At 40.2% G+C, this 23,065-nt stretch overlaps 1 protein-coding gene across 7 annotated transcripts in view; it reads left to right on the top strand.

Annotated features, from left to right (window-relative positions):
* Positions 1 to 23,065, top strand: part of NFIA (nuclear factor I A) — a 373,386-nt gene that overhangs the window by 290,919 nt on the left and 59,402 nt on the right. For 5 of the 7 annotated variants that reach the window (XM_049618571.1, XM_049618569.1, XM_049618567.1 and 2 more), the window contains exons 7-8: positions 5,488 to 5,616; positions 7,904 to 7,957. In XM_049618571.1, coding sequence (XP_049474528.1) covers positions 5,488 to 5,616; positions 7,904 to 7,957 — 183 coding nt within the window. The remainder of the gene's footprint in view (positions 1 to 5,487; positions 5,617 to 7,903; positions 7,958 to 23,065) is intronic. The other 2 variants (XM_049618572.1, XM_049618570.1) reach the window with 1 other exon arrangement.

Here is a 23,065-nt window from a genome sequence, read left to right as displayed (position 1 = left end):
TCCCTGTGTCTTATTTTTACTTTTTGTAACATCAAGTTATAGAAAAACTTACCAAAAAAAAAAAAAAAAAAAAACCTTGATTTTTTATGAGACCCCAAGAATTATTTTTGAGTTGATTTTCATGTCATTTGATCTGATTTTGTTATTAGTATGTTTTTTTAAGAATCAGAGGGAAATAGAAATTTTCCAAAGTGTTTACGCCTTTGGAAATAACCACTTATTTGTCTCTTTGCTACATGCAGAGATGTCTTAACTGTTTCCTCTGGGTGAGTGTAGACTAGTGGAAAACCACACTACCTAGGATGTATTTGCTAAAAATCATGGAAGCTTCTGGAATTCTAGAGTAATTAGTGCATAGTCAGCATCTTTAATGCATACATTTCTAGCATGGACTGTAGTCTCATATTTGAATATCATCTTAGTTTGCTATTGCTGTATAACAAATTACCACAAATACAGTTTAAAAAAAAACACATTTATTACCTGACAGCTTCCATGGGTCAAGAGTCTGGACACAGCTTAGGTTGTCCCTCATCTCAGGGTCTCACATGGCTGCAATCAACATTTCATCCAGACTACATTCCTTTCTGGAGCTCTGAGTTCTCTTGCAAACTCTCGTGATTATTGGGAGAATTTAGTTCCTTATAGCTTTACGACTAAGGTTCCACCTTTCTTAGAGCTGGCTATCAGCCAGGGGCCTTGCTTAGCATCTAGAGGTCCCTGCAGTTCCTTGCCATGTGGCCCCCTCACAGGCTCTTTCCCCTGGTGGCAGCTTACTTCTTCAAAGCCAGCAGGAGAACCTCTCTGACCTCTATTCTAGTCCCTCTGTTACAGGGTTTACCTGATTAGGTCAGGCCCACCCAGAATAATAATCCTTTACTTAATTCAAAGTCACCTGATTAGGAACCGTAATTACATCTGCAAAAGTCCCTTCACCTTTGCAATACAACAACCTGATCACAAGAATAGCATCCATCACATTCACAGGTACTGCCCACATTCAACTGGAGATTACATTAGTATGTACCCCAGGGGCCAAGAGCCATGGGGCCATCTTAGAATTCTGACCACCACAAATATTAATGATGACTGTAACGGAATCTTTGCAGGTATTGTTTTTGGCCTGTACTTTCAAAGTTTTCCTGTTGGGCTTCTCACTGCCTTCAAGGATCAGAGTCACTGAATGACTAGAATTTCATGTTTGCCTGTGTCCTCTGGACACTGAAATGACTCAGGTAGCTTAGGAAAATGGCAAAGTGAGAGAAATCTGGAAAGTCTGATGAATAGTGAACCAATGACAAGCCAAAATGCTTCTTGAAATCCATCTTCTATTTTCTTTACCACCATTGGGGTTTTTATGGCAATCAATAGGAGAAAATGTTCCATTTAAACACACCATTCTGCTCAATTTCTGCTTCTTGTTCTGTAAACTTCTTTATTTTACATATTGAAAAGAACTTTGAAATAATATTTTGTTTGTTCCAGGAAAAGGGCAGTATTATTTTATAATCCTTTTTAAAAAATCTGAGAGTGAGGGAGGCAAACCATAAGAGACTCTTAAATACTGAGAACAAACTGAGGGTTGATTGGGGGGTGAGGGAGAGGGGAAAGTGAATGATGGACATTGAGGAGGGCACTTGTTGGGATGAGCACTGGGTGTTGTATGGAAACCAATTTGACAATAAATTATATTTAATATGAAACAAAAAAATCTGATACTTCTTTTTTTTAGATTTTTTTAATTATTTTTTAAAATTTTATTATTTTTTTTAAATTTCCATCCAAATTAGTTAGCATATAGTGCAACAATGATTTCAGGATTAGATTCCTTAGTGCCCCTTACCCATTTAGCCCATCCCCCCTCCCACCCCCCCTCCAGTAACCCTCAGTTTGTTCTCCATATTTATGAGTCTCTTCTGTTTTATCCCCCTCCCTGTTTTTGTATTATGTTTGTTTCCCTTCCCTTATGTTCATCTGTTTTGTCTCTTAAAGTCCTCATATGAGTAAAGTTATACGATATTTGTCTTTCTCTGACTAATTTCACTTAGCATCATACCCTCCAGTTCCATCCATGTAGTTGCAAATGGCAAGATTTCATTCTTTTTGATTGCTGTGTAATACTCCATTATATATATTATATATATATATAAATAATATATAATATTATATATATATTACTCCATTATATATATGTGTGTGTATATATATGTATATGTATATATATATATATGTATGTATATGTATATACATATATATACACACACATATATATATACACCCCACATCTTCTTTATCCATTCATCCATCGATGGACATTTGGGCTCTTTCCATACTTTGGCTATTGTTGATAGTGCTGCTATAAAAATGGGGGTGCATGTGTCCCTTCAAAACAGCACACCTGTATCCCTTGGATAAATGCCTAGTAGTGCAGTTGCTAAGTCATAGGGTAGTTCTAATTTTAATTTTTTGAGGAACCTCCATACTTTTTTCCAGAGTGGCTGCACCAGCTTGCATTCTGAAAAAAATCTGATACTTCTAAAAAATACATTGAAATTATAGTTTTGATTTATTAAGAAAAAGCCAGTCAGTCATTAATCCTTACAGTAATTGCATAACAATTGTGCATAGCTAATTGGTAAAAGAAATTCTAACAAGAAGCTTATTTTTAATCTATGGGGCAGAAACTAAACTTGATTTTGAAAATATAAGTCAGGATTAATGTTCTCTCACTTTTAACATAAAGTAGTTTACTACCATTTTGAAATTTTATCCTGCCAATTAAGTATACGAAGCAAATTAACCAAAACATACGTTATGCATATGGAGAAAATATTAAAGTATATAATAAGGAAATGTGCTCGATACAAGTCTTTAAAAATTGAAAACACAAAGTAATTTTGCGATTCATGATAGCCTTAGGGATCATATTACTTGACTGCGATAAATTTAGAAGATTATACATAGTTTGGCTTCTTCTTGCGTGCAGACAGTATTTCTTTTCTCTTTAATTCTTTCAAAAAAGATTCCAATTTTGCTGTTTTTGAGTCCATTTACCAACTTAGTCATTCTTTATGCTTGTTATTCTCTAAATTTTACCTATTTCATTCCCCTTTTTAAAAGACTAAATGCACATGGTGGATTTAAGTCAATATTTCTGCAGTATTTAGAATGGCATGGGATGGGACACGTGAACTTTTCAAAGAAATGATAACTTTTCCTTGAGTCCAACCATTTGCTTTCTTACGTAAGGTTAGTTCAGATACTGCATCTCATCAGTGATTCCATTGTCTGGAAAAAATCCTGCCGTCTTAAAAGTTTTGACATTTTCATTTTCTGTTCTCTTTCTGTTTCGTGGCACATAATTCAGCCATTTGACTGATTTTGAATCAGTGGACTGGTTGACAGCCTAAAAATGTGTTTTGCACAGGAGAGGCTTAAATGAATTGAGAAGTTTGTTGACATTTGGGTAACTCTGTATTTCTTCCCTTTAATTTTTTAATTTGAAATCTCCTTTCTAATGTAATTATGTGATTATACCTTAGGCTAGGTTACTTGGCATGAATGTTGATCCAAAACCTCAACCCATCGTAATGATGTTAAGATATTGACATGGTGTGATTTTGGTTACTGATTCAAAGAGCAAAGAAACATAGCTAAAGTTGCTTCGTGACTCACTTTTTCATTCAAATCACATAGATACTGATCTGGAATGGATGGGATCTAGATTGGTGGTGTGAAGTTCTAGTTTGGTGAACTTGTTTCACACACAAGTTGGTGTGAAATCACACACCACTTCATATTGTCTTTACATTGCACCACACAAATATGCTCACCAACTTGCAATTTCTTTCTTTCTTGGGGTCACACTCCCTAGTTTTACTAGGCCCCCACACATCAATGAGTAAAGCCACAGATAAAGCTGCAACCATTACAAGTAGTGTAAATATCTTTTCAGGCCACTTGCTGTGTCCTAGACCCTCTGCTGAATATCCTGAAAATGGAAGGGGCAAAACAGACATGGTCTCTATCCTTATAGAATCTGTAGTCACACTCGGAGCTTGTGTGGTAGAACCTTATTAAGGAAATCTGTGATCGGAAATAACAAGGACACATTTATATACAGGCCGAACTAAGTTTTGGAACAGATCTATACCTACAAAGTGCTTGGCACAGTGCATTGTAGTCAGTAACTACTCAATAACAGGTACATGCTAATATCATTATTACTTTTATATCCTATTTTTCTAGCTCACCCAGTAATTCTCTGGTCATAGAATACAACACATATAGACATACGTAAGTAAAGGAGATCTGATTCTTTTGACACGAGTACAGACCAGTTTTGAGCTGCAAATTTAAGAGAGCCCAAATTTGTCCTGTGATGTGGAGACGAGAAGTCATTTCCTTTATTTTTATATCCAAGTTTTCATTGTTTTAATTGGCACCCTACCAAACTGATAGATGCCTCCAGTTGTGTATATCAGCATGGTTGCCGAGAACATTACAAACTCAGTAATTACAAGAGACTATTTTCCCATTATTTTCTTCCCGAAGCATTTTCTATGCTGGAAATGTTATGAAAACCTCAGAAACTATAGTAAAACTACTATTTTTAAAAACAAGTTTTTATTGTATTTTCTTAACATAAAAGTGTAATATACGTTCATCATAGAAAAAACAAGTAAGCAAAAAGAGGCAATGAAAATCACCCAGATACAACACACAGAGAGAACTACTGTTAGAGTTTATGTGTATTTCCTTCCAGCTCTTTCTCTGTACGTAGAAATATATTTTTAAATGGCATCATAGCACAACATCCTATTTTATTATTGCTTTCCATGTCTTTATTCCATGTCATTAATTATCTTTCCATGTCATTCTTTTACAGTATTATTTCCTTGGGTTCTATCATATTTATTTAACCAGTTTCAATTGTTAGGAGGCATTTAAGGAGTTTTTACTTATATCTTTTCTTTCTTTTTTCTACTATAAATGATTCATCACATGAACAACTAACTGAGTTGCCATTGTTGAGGGTTTTTTTTTTTTTAATGTTAAAATAGCTGAATTATTTAAAATGTGGAGAAAGGGCCTTGGTGCTTAAGGAAGGTACCTGGCAAGATGAAGTGACTGCAGATGAGGTCTTCATGTGCCTTCAAGAGCCTTCTTCCTCAAGGGTCCCAGGAGCCACAGGCATATAAAAACTCTTAAGCAACACTGGAAAGTGGCCCTCTGTAATTAGAAAGATCAATAATGCCAAAATGGACTGCGATTTAGTAAAATAAATTGAAATCAGTTATAGTCGGATTTATCAGGGAACCATTTTGTCACCTGTTTTGTTCCCATGACAAATTCAAAGCAATTCAGAACAAATTTTGCGCTCACAGGTGGATTTCTTTTTTTAATTCTTTCAGTTTTATCTTTTAGGTTGTACAAGCTGTCGTGCCATGAATTAAAGTGTGCTTATCACTCCATCCTTCTTGCCAGGAATGCCATCTCCAACCACACTGAAGAAGTCGGAGAAGTCTGGTTTCAGCAGCCCCTCCCCTTCGCAGACCTCCTCCCTGGGAACGGCATTCACACAGCATCACCGACCTGTCATTACAGGACCTAGAGGTGAGCTGCTCCACGGGCTCCCTTGGTCGCGCTTAGATCATGGCCTTGAGAGCAAGGGTAGCAAAGTGAGAGACAAGGAGGCCTCTCCCAGAATGCTCCTAAGGGCAGTGAGTGTTCCAATTTCTCATCCTTGGGAACAGCTTTGGCACCAAAGCCTTGATCCCTACCTAAGGCCAAAAAGGGACCAAAACCTCTCATTACCGAAGGGATATTGCAGAGAGGTGGGAGGTAATTGGAACTGAACCAAAATCAAATCTGTCCTACAGGTTGTACAAAAGAAGTGTGTGTGTGGGTGTGTGTGTGGGTGTGTGTGTGGGTGTGTGGGGGGTGTGTGTGTAGGGGGGGGGGGGTTAGGTGAGTGTATGTTCCTGTAGTTAGTTACCTGTTTGCATGTAATAAGCTGTTTTTCATTCTCTCATCCCTGCTGATTCCCTTTCCTTGAAACCTGATTTCAATATGTGGCATTTTGCATTGAGATTGTTTGCATCACGGTGTTGACGAGCAGTCTTCACTCACTCCTTTTGAAGTGGTAGATAGTTTGTCTGGTTTTCATTGCAATGTTTTCATTATTTTTGTCCCGTGTGCTTTTAAGTTTATTATTAAAATGTGTCCACAAGAAATATGATTTGTATTTTGCATTAAAGACAAGCTTTAAACCTCAAGAGAATGTCAGCAAATCACTTAACTCGATCTTATTGCAAGATGAAAATATTTATTAGTTTGTTTATGAAACTCCCCACAGTAGGAGTATGAATAACTGTAACCACGTTTACTTTCTTCCATCAGATCATCATTTAGGTAGGTCTGTGATCTACCAGCTGGTGTTATAAAACAGCCTAGAAAGTTACGGTCTCTTGTCTACCTTAACATACACCTGGGGAAACTGATATTTCTTGCATTAATCTCAAAGTGAGACCCACAAATCTGAATCCCTTTATGAATACTCTGGGTGCATCTCAGGGAAGTATGGAAGTTGAGAGGGCCGGCCAGCGCACACGTGCAGAAATCACATTGAAGAAAACAAGTATTTGGACTATTTCGTGAAGCAATTACTATATTTACAATTATGAAAACGTACATGCTCCATCTTTAAACATGTGATCTTGATAGAATTTTGTCAAGATTTCTTATTATTTTCAATTGTGTGGTGTGCATGCGTGTGTGTGTATGTGTGTGTGTGTGTGTGTGTGTGTGTGTTATAATTAGAAAGGCAACATACGTATTTTTTTCTGACTTGAAAACCTTGCATCTGAGTTGGATTATACAGTCCCAAAATGAGTCTGTTTAAATGGGGGTAGTATTATGATATTATCCTCATAGTCATTAAGCATCTCAACTGTGGTGGAAAATAAAAGATATGAAGTCCTTTTAGTCAGAAGATTTTTGGTCTCATGGAGATAAGGCATGTGATGTTTCTTATCTTTTTTATGGTCATTCTAAATGCTAAATGAATGTTAAAAGTAGAAATTTCTGCAGGAACTCAGAGGAGAGGACTATGGAGTTTCATTCATTCATTCAACAACAGTTCCCTGAGTGCCTGTCATGGGAGTTCAGTGGTTCCTGTCCTCATAAAGCATACAGTCTAGGGCAGAGAGAGATACAAGGAAATAAGCATTCAGAAGATAATGTGGAACGTGCTATTACCGCTTTTTACCTAATAAAGAGATTTCAAAATATAGATAGCATTGAAGACAAATCTTAAAAAGTTGCTTATGTGAATGGAAGGCATTCCAAGCAGAGGAAAGATTCATGGTGTAGCAAAGTAATAAGGATCGGGAAGAATAATATGGCAGCAATCAGGATAGCTGGGTAAGGTGCCTCTTTGCCTTTCCACTTATCTTGTGGATTTTTTAATGTCCTCACCAGTAAAATGGGCCAGTACTATTGTTGAAAGAACTTTTCCTCCCAGCCGCCTATGCTTATGTAGAAACACGATAAGACAGTATTTGTAGAGACTCTTTGAGGGCATAAAGCGATGTGCATATATTATCATTTATTCAGTAAATATTGAGTGCCTTCTATGTGTCTTGCCTTAAAGCTGTAGTTCTACAATTATTAAAACAATTCTACTGTTTACCTGTGAGTGCCAAGATTGGGAGCTTCTTCATGCCACATACTTAAACATATTTGCTGAAACAGCCCATGCTGGGTTGAACCAGAGTGGACCTCCCTAGCATTCAGAACAATGAGCTTTGATCTTATATTCATAGCGTGAACAGTGTTTATGAGGAAAAGAGACACCTAGTTTAAGAATTATGAAATACCAAAGATTCTTTGTTTTCACCAGAATTCAAGATGGTTCCCAGTATCCTCGGTTCTCCTTTCTGGAAAATCTACTCAGGTACCCATTCTTATTGCACCCTGCCCCCCCCCTTAGTGGTCTGGTAAAGGGAATTGGAATAACGTAGATGAAACTCTTCAGTGGTGTTGTTGTGGCAAGAATCTGAGTGGAGATGGGCTAACATGAGACATTTGGGGGCTAAGATATTTTTTAGGGTTGGCATTGAGCGTCTGGCTGTCTGAGAAATATTTGCTGCAGGTGCCATATTGTCCTTTATTCTTCTCTGAACCAGTTGGAAAGCTAATGCTTGGAATGAGATCACAGGATTAAAAGTTGATATTTTAGGAAGATGAGGCCAAACTGAAAGAGAGAGTCTGACCGAACGAGCCAGCGTGGAATAAATGTGACGTGTACATAAAGGAGACTTCAACCTCACATGTTCCTTTTATTGTAAAGAGTTGCCATAACCCAAATCAGTAAATCATTATAGAGAATCCAGACAGACAGTAGAACTTCAAAGGGCCTGGAAGAAGAGAAAGGGTCCTAGAGCACAGGGATGGGGGAAGGGGGTGGGGTTGTTTACTGCACCCTTGCTCAGAATCACGTGGTGTATTCACCTCTGGGTAGGACTCAGATTGCAAGGATTCTGCTGCCTTCTTTAAAACTTTCTTAAAATACCTTGACTAGACAAACCCCAGTTCATAAACAATAACTGTATGACATATCTCAGTGCTCAGGCCAGAGGTGATATTTTAACAGAGCAACAGCAAAGCAAGGTCACCGTGCTTAAAAAACAGTGGCCCTATTTTTGACTACAGATATAAGCCACATTTGGAAATTTGGTGGCCAGTTGTTACCAAGGAAACCTCTCTTTGAAAGTTCAAAACAAGTGCAGAAAAATAGGGCCTTGAGGGAGGCAGCATTGTATAGTGGGTAAGCATAAAGGCGTGGGGGTCAAACGGACCAGTGTCTGAATCCTGTCTCCACCACTTTTACCAACCGTGTCAACCTGGTACAGTGCTTTACTTCTCTGAGTCATAGGTTCCTCCTCTATAAATTGGAGATCGTAATCTCTGCCTCAAGAGAATCATGTTGTCTCGGGAGCAAATGAAATCATGTGTTTGCAGTTGTTTGCCCAGTACCTGGAAATAGAGCGTGTACTCAAGTCATACAAACAGTTCAATCACCCATTTTCACCCAGGCTTTGAAAATTTTCATGTCGTCCCTCTTGCTTTCACCTATCAACATTTTGCCCATCCCAAGACCGGTGCAAGTACAATTTTTACATGCAAACCCTTAGCTCCACACAGGCTGCCATCCCCCCCACGCTCTGTGAAGTCCCATAGCCTTTCATGTCTACAGATTTCCTCCACTGGTGCCTTGCTTTGTTATTAATGTACATGCCTTGTCGTTCTCGTAGAATGAAACCTTTGAAAGGGAGGATCTATAACTTACACTTTTTATTGCCTTCATTGTGTCTCATGCAATGGATATTATGCTCAAATACTGGTTGAATAAATAAAAAGTATCAGATTGCACATAAATGTACACAAAAGACATCATCCCCTCCCCCACAATGACAAGATCCCATTGCTTCACAAGAACTAAGGGTGATAAATGGCTAATAGTTTATGCAGGGCTTCTTTATAAGGAATGTCCACGGGGGCGCCTGGGTGGCTCCGTCGGTTAAGCATCTGACTTCATCTGAAGTCATGATCTCGAGGTTTGTTAGTTCGAGCCCCACGTCAGGCTCTGTGCTAACAGCTCAGAGCCTGGAGCCTGCCTCAGATTCTGTGTCTCCCCATCTCTCAGTCCCTCCCCTGCTCATGCTCTGTGTCTATCAATAATAAATGTTTAAAAAAATTAAAAATATGTATATAAGGAATGTCCACGATGGGGAAGAAAACCTTTATAAGATTATATGAGTAAAACTTTGACATGGAAACTATGGTTTTTTGTATTTTATGCTAGTCTAATCACTTCCCTATGTACATCATGAAGGTAGAAATATGTGTGTGTGTGTTTGTTTGTTTTTTTAAACAAATCCCCTCTCTAATATTGGCTTTCTTTGTGGCTTTGATAAATCATTTAACCTTGTGGTCTTAGTTTGGCCATCTGTATCATGGGAAGAATACTTGGCCACCTATGTAGTTAAAATTAGGTAAAGGGGTTAAAGCATTTTGGAATACCCTGGGGAGTGGAGAAGACATTAAGTTTCCATAAAAGCATCTACATGTCATTGTATATTATTACAATTATTGTGTACTTTAAGCTGAATGATTGGGCTTTCAAAAACTTTCTTTTGCCAGCACTCAAAATTTCAGCCATAACAAAGTATTTAATCACGACAGTTTGATTTATGATAATCGAAAAAAAACCTTTGTTTTTTAAACAAGTCTTCCCTTTGCTTTTTAAACAGTTGTAAATTTGCCCTTTAAATTTGGAGCAGTAATATTTTAGAGTTCCTTGAAAGTTTGTCTTTAGGTGTCTGCCTAAAATCTTTGCTATTTTCAAAAACAAGCTAATGAACGATACTTAATTTAAGTATTTCATTTAATTGAATGCTTTACACTAAGTAAAACAGCTCTGTGCTCTAGGGAATTTAGAAATGGGGAGGGGCAGGCACTGTCCACATCTCAAGGCAGAGGTTGAAAGTAATTAGCGAGTAAGCACTTACGGAGCTTCCCCTGGAACCACAGACTTTCAGAAGAGTGCCCTGGAAATCTGGTCTAATTCATTTCCTGTATCAGCTAAGAATGCGTTTGACTGCAAGTAACAGAAAATCTCACCAAACAGGTCATATTTTTTTTTTTTAATTTTTTTTTTCAACGTTTTTTATTTATTTTTGGGACAGAGAGAGGCAGAGCATGAACGGGGGAGGGGCAGAGAGAGAGGGAGAAACAGAATCGGAAACAGGCTCCAGGCTCCGAGCCATCAGCCCAGAGCCCGACGCGGGGCTCGAACTCACGGACCGCGAGATCGTGACCTGGCTGAAGTCGGACGCTTAACCGACTGCGCCACCCAGGCGCCCCCATATTTTTTCTCATATAAAAACAAGTATGTGACTCAGGACCGTTCGAGTCCAAGGATTGAGATTTCTTCTTTTAGCCTTGCTGTAGTCAGTTGTGTCCATCCTCATGCTGTGACCTCATGGTCACAATGTGGCCACTGCACTCCTGCTTTACACTAGCATTCCAAGCAGAAAGAAAAGCCAGCTCATTCTGCTACCTTTTGTAGAATGTTAGGCTGCATGGCCAGAACTATGTATTCCACAAGATCACCTCTAGCTGCAAGGGAGGCTGGGAAATATATATATATATATATTTTTTTAAGCTGAACATGTTGCCACTCTGTATAAAAGGGGGCTTTATAAGTAGCTAAGTAGCGGAGAACTCTGCTGGTTAGCAGTTAGTAACTATTCCACATTACTCTTGCAGATGAGAGAGATCTCAGCCAAGAATAGAAATCAAGTCTCCAACTCAGTGCCTTTACCACTATATCTGTAGGTGCTACCTTTTTCTACCCACTGGGAGAAATAAACTGCATTTATTTAAACAATTAATTTGTTTTCACATTTTTTATTAGTAAGACATAACATAGCCATTTAGATCTTTTGATAAGCATGACATAACCCATGTTATCACACTGAGTTTTTTAATAACAGCCATAAACATATCATGTGACCTTTTTTTATTAGCCCACAAATCCTTGCTACTGGTAATGTAGGATTTCTGTTAGATGCAAATCACTTCAAAAAACAATTTTTGAGGTCAGTGTGACTTTTTTTGTTGTTGTTTTAACAGTAACAAGCAACTTTATTAGATTTTTTTTTTTTTTTTTTTTTTTGCCAAGCATACATTTACTGTTTAAAAAAAAAAAGGAGTGGTCAAGTTGAAGAAGTTCAAAATCTAGAGACCATATCTGATTTCATTAGAGGTGTCTTAGGGTATCTCAACTTGAGCACTTGAGGTAAGCTGAGTCACTCAGGCATACCTCTTCAGCTCATGCCTGAAGGTGTGCTAATTCCTATGAAAACGTGAGGACTGCACGAAATCCTCTTCAACTGTGCCATCTTGCAGCATAGACGCAAAAGAGATACTTCAGACATTGTCCTCATCTGGGGAAACATTTACAAGTAGCCCTCTCAAGCGTCTGGCCCTGTTTCACTCCATCGTATTCCCTGACTAGCTCTACAGTGTGACTTTTTCAGTATTAAAATCTACTTGCAGACTCCCATTACTGTCTGGGGACCCATTAATTTTTTTCCACAAATATTTATCAAGCACTTAACAGTGTGTACAAGGGGCTCTACCAGTTGCTGAATAGAGTGAACATGAGCAGCTTGGACTCTGGCTGGAGAGTGCTGACCTCTCGGTGGATGACGGGACAAGAAAGCGAGCAGTTGTATTACTGTGACAAGGGAAGCACAGGTGTTGTCGGGGACAAGGGCATCCTGACAGAGACCTCTGGCATTTGGCACTGCGAGAGTCCAAACAGGCATAAGACTTAGCCCCTGTTCTCCAGCAGGGTACCTTCTAATTGCAAACACACCAAACAAAGCAACAGCAAACAAGTCATGCTTTTATACAACTAAGTACTGAGAAATTAAAGACATACACGATGTGAGCATGAGACTAAACTGCCCACTTCTTTAGGAGTCAAAAAACATATACAATGAAGGCAGTTTAGAAGTAAAATTGTCCTGGGGTGCCTGAGTGTCTCAGTTGGTTAAATGCCTGACTTCGGCTCAGATCATGACCTCACGGTTTGTGGGTTCGAGCCCCACATCGGGCTCTCTGCTGTCGGCACAGAGCCTCTTGGTATCCTCTGTCCCCCTCTCCCTCTGCTTCTCCCCTACTTGTGCACTCTCTTGCTCTCTCTCTCCCTCTCAAAATAAATAAACATTTAAAAAATTGCCCTAGTACCAAAAATATACATAAGATGTGCTAAAACAATAGCCATATAAACCAAAGATTTATCATGCGGCTTTCAAAGAGTCATGCCAGTTTCGGTTTGGAGAGGTAGGCAGAAGCATATATGCTCTATAAACCTCTCTAAGTCCATGATCCTCATGATTCAAGCAGGGATCCTGCTCTCAGTGATGAAATATCTGAGGGTCTGCAGTTAACAATATCTCCCAGTGTGGCCAAGAAAAACATACTGCAGAGAATTATGAGAATTCAGATCACCTTCCAGGAAGCTGAGGTCACCAGGAAAGGTTGGAGGAGTGTAGATCCATAGACAATAATAGAGGAGGAAGGAAGGAGAGGTAAAATATGAAGGCAACACTTATCACTAGATGGCAGGGCCCATTAGAGCAGGAACTATGGCTTTATTCTTCCTATCTGTGTCCCTCAGCCTCATGCCTGGCGTAAGGAAGACACTCAACAAATATTTGTTGAATAAATGAGTGATTGCATGGATTTTATTGAAGGCACACAGAAAGTTTGGGAATAACAGGGAGTCCTTTCCATCCCCCATGTGTAATAATAATAGAATATTCAAGAGCATGTATTTGGTAGCATTTAGGGAGATGCATTGCGTAGTGAATAAATGCTCAATATATATTTGCTTTGTCTTCATGCAGAGCTTCTACTTGATGAGCATTAAGAGGAATACTGAGCTCAAAATGATTATCTGCTGTAAGGTTACAGTTTCTCTTTGTTCAAGTAAAGGACCCACAAGAAGACATACCCCCTTTATCACCACCATAACTGTGGGACCTATCCCTTGGCATAGCCCCCTCCCCGCTGCCCAGTACCTAAGTGGTCTGCAAACTTCTTTGCCTCTTAGGAAAGCTTTTAACTTAGTTGTAGAACGGTGCTCCTTTCAAAGGAGCTGAATCTAATTTGCCTCTCCTGGTTTAGTGCAATTGAATCATCTCAGGGAAACGAGAAGCAATTAAGTACCTGTTGCTAACAAGGTGCTGAAATAATCTGCCAACAGATGCAAGGTGTTTATTTATTAGTGGAGTATGCCATTTGAGAAGACATTACATTGTCACTGTACAATAGGAATTGCCAGAATTGATTTTCCAATGGAGGCATCATGGACCTAAGAACACTACCTCTGAAGTGCACTGAAAGACAAGTAAGAGGGCTTGTGAACACTGGTCAAGGTTAAGCTCAAGTGCTGGTGTCCAGCCCAGTGAGAAATACTGCCGGTGGGATTTGAAGGATCTGGAAGGTAAGGGGGAAAAGCAGCTTTTTAGCGAAGGCCCTTTAAGTCCCAGTTCAGGAAATTATTAAATTCATTAGCCAGATACTTACAACCAGCTATGACTGCCCAGCCGAAGGAAAAAACAGTGCCAGCAAATGTTTTAAAACTACAACTAAACAAAAGTCAGGAAGCGTGTAATTAAAACTGTACCTTTATTGTATTGTAAAGAGTTTCACTATGACATGGAAAATATTTAAAGGAGAAGGCTGTTTAGCTAATTTGTCTGCAAGTGAACTGCTTAGTGGAAAACTATCCTAAATTAACTGTAAGGCCACCCACCGAGCGAACCTCATAAAAGGCCATGGCTGCTCAGCTTGGTTCTGTGTCGCCATTCAATAATTACTAGATAAATGCATAACTAAAAGCTCTATTACACTAATAATTTGTACCGAGATAGATGTGTGGGACACCCTGCTGGGTTAATTTGTCATCCCGGCAGCAAACTTCTAAAGAGAGCTCTTCTGTAGGGGAATCCTGCTAATATGTGGTCCCAAGGAGGACAGGTTACAGGAGAAAGACCAGTTGACTCCTTAATCTCTTAAAGAGGCAAAAGGCCCCCAGGTGGAGTGCCAGAGAGAAAAGTAGGGTGATTAACCACGTGGGCCTAGATTTAAACTCATCGTGAAGCTGCCCTCCCTTGGGATTGTTTGCCCCTTTCTCTCCACCTGTCTCCATCGCTCTCTCCGTCTCTCCCTCCCTCTCTACCTCCCCCCACCCGCACCCCCACCATAGACCCACATGTGCACACGTGATAAAGGCAGTGGTTCTGAGCAAGGTTGCTTTGAAATCCTCTCATTGATAAGACTTCCTGGTATCGCTTGAACTATAAATCACATAATCTGCTGAATCCCTATCAGTTCTTTTTTCTTGGTGTAGCTTAATGTAATGTTGATTCCATGTTTTGGACTCCTTTATTTTCCTTCTTTTCGGAGTAGAGTAACAAAGTCAACATTGGACTCGTATCTCCTCTTTATGTGGAATGTTTTCTTCTGTCACACACACACCCACGCACACATGCACACACGCACACAATTGCTGTTTTAAATATGAAGCTCACATTGAAGCTTCCGTGCACGGTTTTCAACCTCCCCTATTGACAGAACCATAAATCATGTTAAAGTTAAGTGAATTACTGTAGCATGGAACTGTGGCTTTAACAATGTTTATGTAGTATCAGCTTATCATCCATGTAGGCAAAGGGGGGTGAGCACTGATATTTGAAATGGGAATGTACGGCCCTATTAATGTGGTTGCAGTATCACAGAGATCACCTATTTCATGCTGCACCCTTTGTAGTGTTGAAATTAGTGTACTTAATCACGCGTATAGAATGGTTTTTAAAATGTATATTTCCACAGTATATTTACATTTGACATGTGCCATTTCTTCATATTAAATGGCGGTTGCCTTCCCCCCCCCCCCCCCCCCCCATCAAACGCTTCCTTTTTCTTATGTGCAAAACACCCGTGAGCAACATCAGAGTTGCCAGGTTGCAATACAATAATAAGGGACCCAAGAACAAACACTGCTGAAAGGAAATAAACCGGTTGACCTCCAAAAAATAATTCAAATGGGAGCAGCGGAGTGCAGTGAAAAGTGCATGGGCCGTAGAGTCGGCCAGAATAGAATTCGGATCCTGGCTGGCCACTTGGGATCCGCGTGTGCTTGAACTAGTCACCTGTCTTCTGCCTGCCTTTTGTTTTCCCACCCGTACAGAACTTTAAAGCATGAGGAGGAAGAGGAGGAGGAAGTGAAATGACATATGGAAAGTGCTGGGTACTGTCACAAGGATGTCACGAAATGTTCACCACCTCTGGGATGTCTTTTATCCCCACTTTGAATGTGGTTCTCTTGAGAGGGTCCTTACTTCCTTCATTCCCCACTCCTCCTCCCCAGTTGTCTTCTACCTGCTCTCATGGGTCCTCCCCGGGAGGAGCCTCATGTGCCCAGACCAGGAGATGTGGTCCCAGGGAAGTGCACCAGCCTGGTTACCCCGTCACACTGGGAGAATAAGGGAATCTCCCCAGTGGGGCAATAAATAGCTCCCTCCCGGGATGGGTAGCCCTTCAGCCATGGTAGAGACTTCACTTTGGCATGTCTTCATTCAGGCATGGCTCTTGCTAAAGTTAAGCACCGTTTTTGTTCGCAAGAGTCTGTTGTTGATAGGAATCAACTCAGCATATAATTATTGAGCACTTCCCATCCACCAAGCAGTGTGCTAGGCCCTGATGAGCAAACCAGACAAGTCCTGTGCCTGCAGTCTAATAAAACAGACAGATATGAAACAGATTACTGTTAGTGTGATGAGATTAATGAGAAGGGAATTCAAGAAAGCGATAATATAGCACAGGTATGTGAAGTATTTGTGGGGGTCCCTTCTATTGGCATGCAATATGAATTTAGAAAACCTTGGCATCCCTGAGGGATATCTCCAGATCTTCCCAAATCCAAGTTCCTGAACACCATGAAAAGTTGCAGAATTACTGCATACCCTGTAATGAATGGCTTTGAAGATATGTTAATACAGACTCTTTCACGTGAAATAGTCTTGTCAGTGAGAGAAACTTCCTTAACCATCCAACTTCCTTAACCATCCCTCTACTGCTCTGAAAGAAAATTACGGACTGGTGGTGCCTGTAACCAAAAAGTCTAGGGGTTTTTGGCTTCAGGTAGAGCTGGATCCAGAAGCTCAGGTGATACCTTCAGAAATCTGTATGTTGTTCTCTCCCCTCAGCTCTGCTGTCTTCTGTGTGAACTTCATTCTTAGGCTGAATCTCTTCGGACTGTGGCATTAATGATGTGAGCAGCTCTAGGCTTAATTCTCACCAATTTAACAATCCCAAGGGAAAGAGAACAGCCTTTTCACAATAGATCTAGGAAAGGTTCTACTCCTGGATGCTTATGGCTCTGATTGTCCCGGTTTGGGTCATTCGCTTGGGTCACTTTTGGAACAATCCTTATGTTTAAAAGATAAAGGAGTTTCTTATTGGCATAGCCTGAGTTGCACGCTTACCTGTGGAGCCAGGGGGTGGGGTTAAGGCCACTCTAAATACATAGACTGAGGCTGAGGGAAGGATAGGTATCCCCTCCCCCCAAATAAAAACCATAAGAGCTCTGTTTCCAGACTTTCTCACCAGCCAAAGTGACTTACTCCTGCAGTTAGGACTTGCAGAGCGCAGGTAAGGTCAGGTCCTAGAAAGTGACTATTAGCCCATGCCATGAAACTCCGGGTCCATGAAAACAGTTGAAAACAGTTCAACTCTTGATTCCCAGTTATCTCATGTTGCCACATTGCATTGTATGATCCTGATTATTTCTCATGTATCCTAATTTATTCTAAAAAAAAAAAAAAAAAACAATTCTAAGAAGAATGAATAACCCACAGTCTAATACACTATCTAGCACAGAGCTGATTCTCAACACATACTTTTTTTTTTAATTTTTTTTAACATTTATTTATTTTTGAGACAGAGGGAGACAGAGAATGAACAGGGGAGGGTCAGAGAGAGAGGGAGACACAGAATCTGAAACAGGCTCCAGGCTCTGAGCTGTCAGCACAGAGCCCGACGCGGGGCTCGAACTCACGGACCGTGAGATCATGACCTGAGCCGAAGTTGGATGCTTAACCAACCAAGCCACCCAGGCGCCCCTCAACACATACTTTTTAAGTGAGTGAGCCCCACTATGTACTAGAATTAATTCTAGTCTCAGATCTTTTCTTCTTGCTATTTTATCCAATTTATAGATAAAGAAAGGTGGGCTCAGAAATGTTCAGTAATTTTCCCCATATTAGGAAAGGGAGTGGTGATTTCAAGCCCAGGGTGGTTGAGCTGTAAAACCCACACATGCCATACAGTTTCCATCTTGCAGTAAAAGAAGCCAGGAGGCTGACACAGAGCTGGTTGGTATCCAACCAGGGATCAAAACGTGAACCCCTGACTTCAGACACCGGACTGACCCTTCTCACACTTCCTCCCTGTGTGTGTGCAGTCTACCACAGTAGGAATAAACCCTTCAGTCCTCCGGGGTGTATTCAGGAAGATACTTGGCATTCAGGAGGACACTTTGAAAGTAACATATCTCTCAGAAATAGGGGCTTAAACTCCGATGTAAACCTGACAATTTGGTGAGGGAGATGCCGCAAATCAGCCCACACTTTTGTGTTTATCATGGTTTTGTTGTTGTTTATTTGCTTGTTTTTTTGCCTTTTTTTCCCCCCCATGTTGGCAGACCACCCAGGCCCCATCCCTTGGTAATCCTCCAAGAGGCTGGAGCACCCCTGCAGATTTTACTTGGGAAATTCCCCTTTGCAAGACTGCAGTTTGTAATTCCAGTGCATGTCCAGCCAATTGTTAGAGGACTCCCTGCCTATTTCCATTAACCTCTATGCTTGTCCATTCCGTGGGTTTGCTTTTTTCTCCAGTGTTTTGCCATGTTTCTTATTCCTCATCTTTCATTTTGTAGGATTGCTTACATATTATGTAGTAGCTCACATTCCTGGGGCACCTGGGTGGCTCAGTCAGTTGAGCCTCCGACTTCAGCTCAGGTCATGATCTCGCAGTTCATGAGTTCGAGCCCCGCATCAGGCTCTGTGCTGATGGCTCAGAGCCCGGAGCCTGCTTTGAATTCTGTGTCTCCCTCTTTCTCTGACCCTTCCCTGCTCATGCTCTGTCTCTCTCTGTCTCTCAAAGATGAATAAACGTTAAAAAAAAAATTTTTTTTTTTTTTTTTAAAAAGCTCACGTTCCCTTCATGGAATAGGATTCTTTTCAACTCTGCTCACTCAACAGTCCCTCTTCATATTTCCAGTAATCATCACTGTTGTGTGGTGTTTGAACGCATCTCACCTTAGCCATCATGGCAGCCTAGGCAAATAGTGCACAAATATCACGTGTTAGAGAGAAGGTGGTCAGGATCCAAAGGCTGGGGTGCTATCATACAGAGCTTGAACAAACACACTCAGAGGTCTTAAAGCTCTAAATATTACAGCCTTCCCAAAGTCAGGGTGTCTTAGAGACTGAGTCCAGAAATACTCTATACCTTGATATCTCAGAAACATTTGAAAAATAATTTCTTTCAAAGGGCATGTGCTCCCTTGTTTCAGATGTTTTAGATTTCAGTGTTCTCACTAGGGACCAGTTGTACTCAGTATTTGTGTGTAATTCCAGAGACGATATTCCACTGGAATGTAAAGCTAGGTGAGCCTCAGCAATTGGGTTCAAACTCTTCATTTTGCAGAGGAGAGAACTGGAAGAGAAAGAAGTTGCCTATATTTATAAAAAAATTTTAATTTTAATGTTTCATTTATTTTTGAGAGAGAGACAGAGAGAGAGAGCATGAGCAGGGAAGGGGCAGAGAGAGGAGACACAGAATACAAAGCAGGCTCCAGACTCTGAGCTGTTAGCACAGAACCCGATGTGGGGCTTGAACCCACAAACTGCGAGATCATGACCGAAGCTGACGTCAGATGCTTAACTGACTGAGCTACCCAAGCGCCCAGAAGTTGCCTATATTCATAAGCCAAGTAGTGGCAGAAACAAAACTAAAAGTCCCTTAATCTAGTTAGAAAATTTTCAAAAAAAATAATAATAATAAAAAATTTTTCTTAAAAGTACTCTAGATCTTCTTTAAAAACTTTTTTTTTAGATTTAACATGTATTAGATCTCCAATAAACAATTCCCCAAAACCGACATGGTGGCCCTTTCAAGGGAATGATAGAAATTTCTATTGTATTCGGGTTTGGGAAGGCCAGGAGGAAGACATGGGTAGACTCTGGTTAGCTCTGAAGTGTGCTTGGATAGCAGGGGTCTACGTGGTAAAGGGGAGTTCAGTATGGACACTCACGGATTGTAGATGTAAATGAAAAATAGAGTCTAGAGGGAGATAGCCCCATAGTTGTAAGTTTCTAGGGTAAGTGTCGAAAGTTTGAGATCTAAGCAAAGGTACAGGTTCAAAGCATATTTGGTCAAAAAGAGTCTTCATAGGTCATTGTATCTATGGTATCTATGACCATTAGACCAAAGTTGTTGCTACTGTTGTTTTGTTTTGCATTTTGTCATCTAGAGATTTCTTTTCAAGATGCTTATGTCATGTCCACCCTGATAGTACATACTCTTTCATCAATATTTATGTATTTATTTGTCCAAGAGACAGGTAAACAGAAGGTACCTCTTATTCTTACTTTTCTTTCCCCCTTGTGTATTCTGTGATCCAAACAGGTCTTAGAAAATGGGAACAAATTTCAATTTATTCATCTCCCATCCTCATCTCCATCCCTATGATAGTATAACCAATAAAAGAAGCTATTGATTGATCACTTACCCACATGGTCAAGAACTACACCATGTGCCTTATATACTTTGTCTCATTTGATCCCAACAACAAATCTATTATTAGCCCCATTATACAGATGGCAATACTGAGTCATAGAGAAGCTCAGAAACTTAAGGCATAACTGGTTTAAGTGGAAGATCTAGAATTTGAATCTATATCTATCTGACTCTAAAGCCCGTGGTCCTCATATTATACCTTTCCCTTTTTTTTTTTTTTTTTTTTTTTTTTTACTCATATGTTTAACTTGAAATTATACACACACAGGTGTGGGAAACTAGCACAGACCAAAGCAGGTTAAATAATGGTGAAGAGAGATAGCAAAGAGCTACAGTGGGGGATGGGAGGAGTGGGTATAGGTGGTCAAAAGGTACAAGCTCCCAGCATAGAAAAGAGTGGCGATGGGTAGTTAGTAGAAATACAGAAGGCAAGCTGATTACTTTGAAAGCTTCCGAAAGGTGAGGCTTCAGCAGAAAGGCTGATCAGGACAAGAACAGGGTTTGATGGGGAAGAGATGAAAGTGATTGTCAGGTGCTCAACCCATGAGCAGAGCATGGCAAATGTTTGGAGAGTGAACAGGAATTATGTGGGTCTACACCAGGGGCCAGCAAACTGGGGCCCACAAGTTAAATCGAGTCTTCGGCCTGTTTTTGAAAATAAAAATGTAATTGGCACAGAGCCACACTCATCTGTTTATGTAATATCTGTGGCCGCTTTGGAAGCATAGCTGCCGAATTGAGTAATTGCAACAGAGACCATGCAGCCTACGAGGCCTAACCCCTTCACTCTCTGGCCTTTACAAAAAACGTTTGCCCACCCCTGGCCAAGGTTATCAGCCAGGGCCTCAGAGCAAGAAGAGTCTTTAAGTAGGTAAAATTGATCTAAATAAAAATTTTAAAAGAACTTCGCCTGTTCCCCCCGCCCCCCTTTCTGTCTGCTTTTGCAGAAGACGTTAGAATTCGGTCTCCAACCTGAAGATCCCCTTAATTAAAATGGAACAGAATACACCAGTCATCTTAGAAATGTAGCATAGAATCAAGTTTACTCTGGTAGCAGCAATATAAAAATACTGGTGCTTTCCCCCGTCATCATGCAAGGTCATGTTTCTCTCATATGACACCCAGGTCTTTCACATGCATCTCGGCGATGTTAAAGGTATGCACTGTGTGTTTTGAAAACCTTGGCTTGCCTCAACTTAAAGGTTTATGATTTAGAAAAGGCTCCACCTCCTAATGGTTTAAAAACCATTGCTAATTCCCCTTTCCTTGCGTCTCCGTTAAAATAAATCCCGTAACTCCAAACTCCTGGGCTTTCATAAGTGGCAGGTCTGATCATGCATGATTTATAAATTACAGCTATGGACCATTAAGATAGATTTCTCAGCTTTAGGGCAGGCTACAGTGGTGTTATACACTGTGGTTTTGAATTTCTGAGGAAGCCAAGTACATAGTAGTTGACAACCCAAATAATTCAAATTCCATTTGCCTTTGTGGAAGGCTTTTTTTTTTCTTTAATGCAGTATTTTTTTTTCTTCCACTTTCCTCTTTTAAAGTTCTGCCTTATTAAAACCTTTACTTCTTAAACATGAGTAGTCAGGAGTTCTTAATGCCACCCATTGCTTGATGGAAATGGTTATTTTTGTGTAAAGAACATCTTACTACTGAAGAGAGATGAGTGGCTTTTTCTGGTAATGGTGCTAACACAGAAACAGTTTGGACTCTCACCTGTTGCCACTGACTCAGTGTTGATTAATGGTAAGACTGTGAAGTTTTACAAATGCCAAGGCTTGGGAGTGATCATTCCTTCTGTGAGGGAAGAGGGCTGTGTGTAACACGGTCTTAAAAGCACACACCTGAAGGGGGATTAGGTTTTATTGTTTGCGCTGCTCTCTTGATAGCTTTTCTTTGGAGTCTCGAAAGCAAATGCTAACGTGAAAAGAATCCAAGTCCCTGTCCAATCTGTGAGAATCTATGACAGTTTGTGGACGAGGAGTAAAGCAATTAATCCTATGTCAGGTTAAATACAAGAACATATTTCACCCATAAAATTTTGGTTGGAAGAAAAATGTGGGAAGGTTCTATGAGTTTGGGCAAAACTACTAAAAATGGTGAGGAGGGATTACTTTCTTCTCTTTTTTTTGTTTCCTCAAGATTTATAAAAGAATGAAATACAAGTTTCCAAACTTACCTGGCTATGCCTCCCTGACGTCATCTTATTTTGAGCTAGAATATGTGTCTATAAGGCCTTCCCGCTATGGAGGACTCATAGACCAAGAGTCACTTGGATCAAAAAGTCTCTCAACATACATAATAACCTAGTAATGACCTTGACCTTCTCTGTCTCCAGTTTTAAATCTGCTTTAAAGAAGAAAATATCTTGGGGCACCTGGGTGGCTCAGTCTGTTAGGCATCCGACTTCAGCTCAGGTCATGATCTCGCAGTTCGTGGATTCAAGCCCCACGTCGGGCTCTACACTGACAGCTCAGTGCCTGGAGCCTGCTTCGGATTCTGTGTCTCCCTCTCTCTCTGCCCCTCCCCTTCTCACGTTCTGTCTCTCTCTCAAAAATAAATAAACATTAAAAAAAAATAAAGGAGAAAGCATCTTTAACTTATATATATA

The sequence above is a fragment of the Panthera uncia genome (assembly GCF_023721935.1).
Source record: "Panthera uncia isolate 11264 chromosome C1 unlocalized genomic scaffold, Puncia_PCG_1.0 HiC_scaffold_4, whole genome shotgun sequence".
NCBI classification, from domain to species: domain Eukaryota; kingdom Metazoa; phylum Chordata; class Mammalia; order Carnivora; family Felidae; genus Panthera; species Panthera uncia.
The sequence above is the reverse complement of the archived record's forward strand: the minus strand, read 5'-3'. Positions and strand labels throughout refer to the sequence as shown.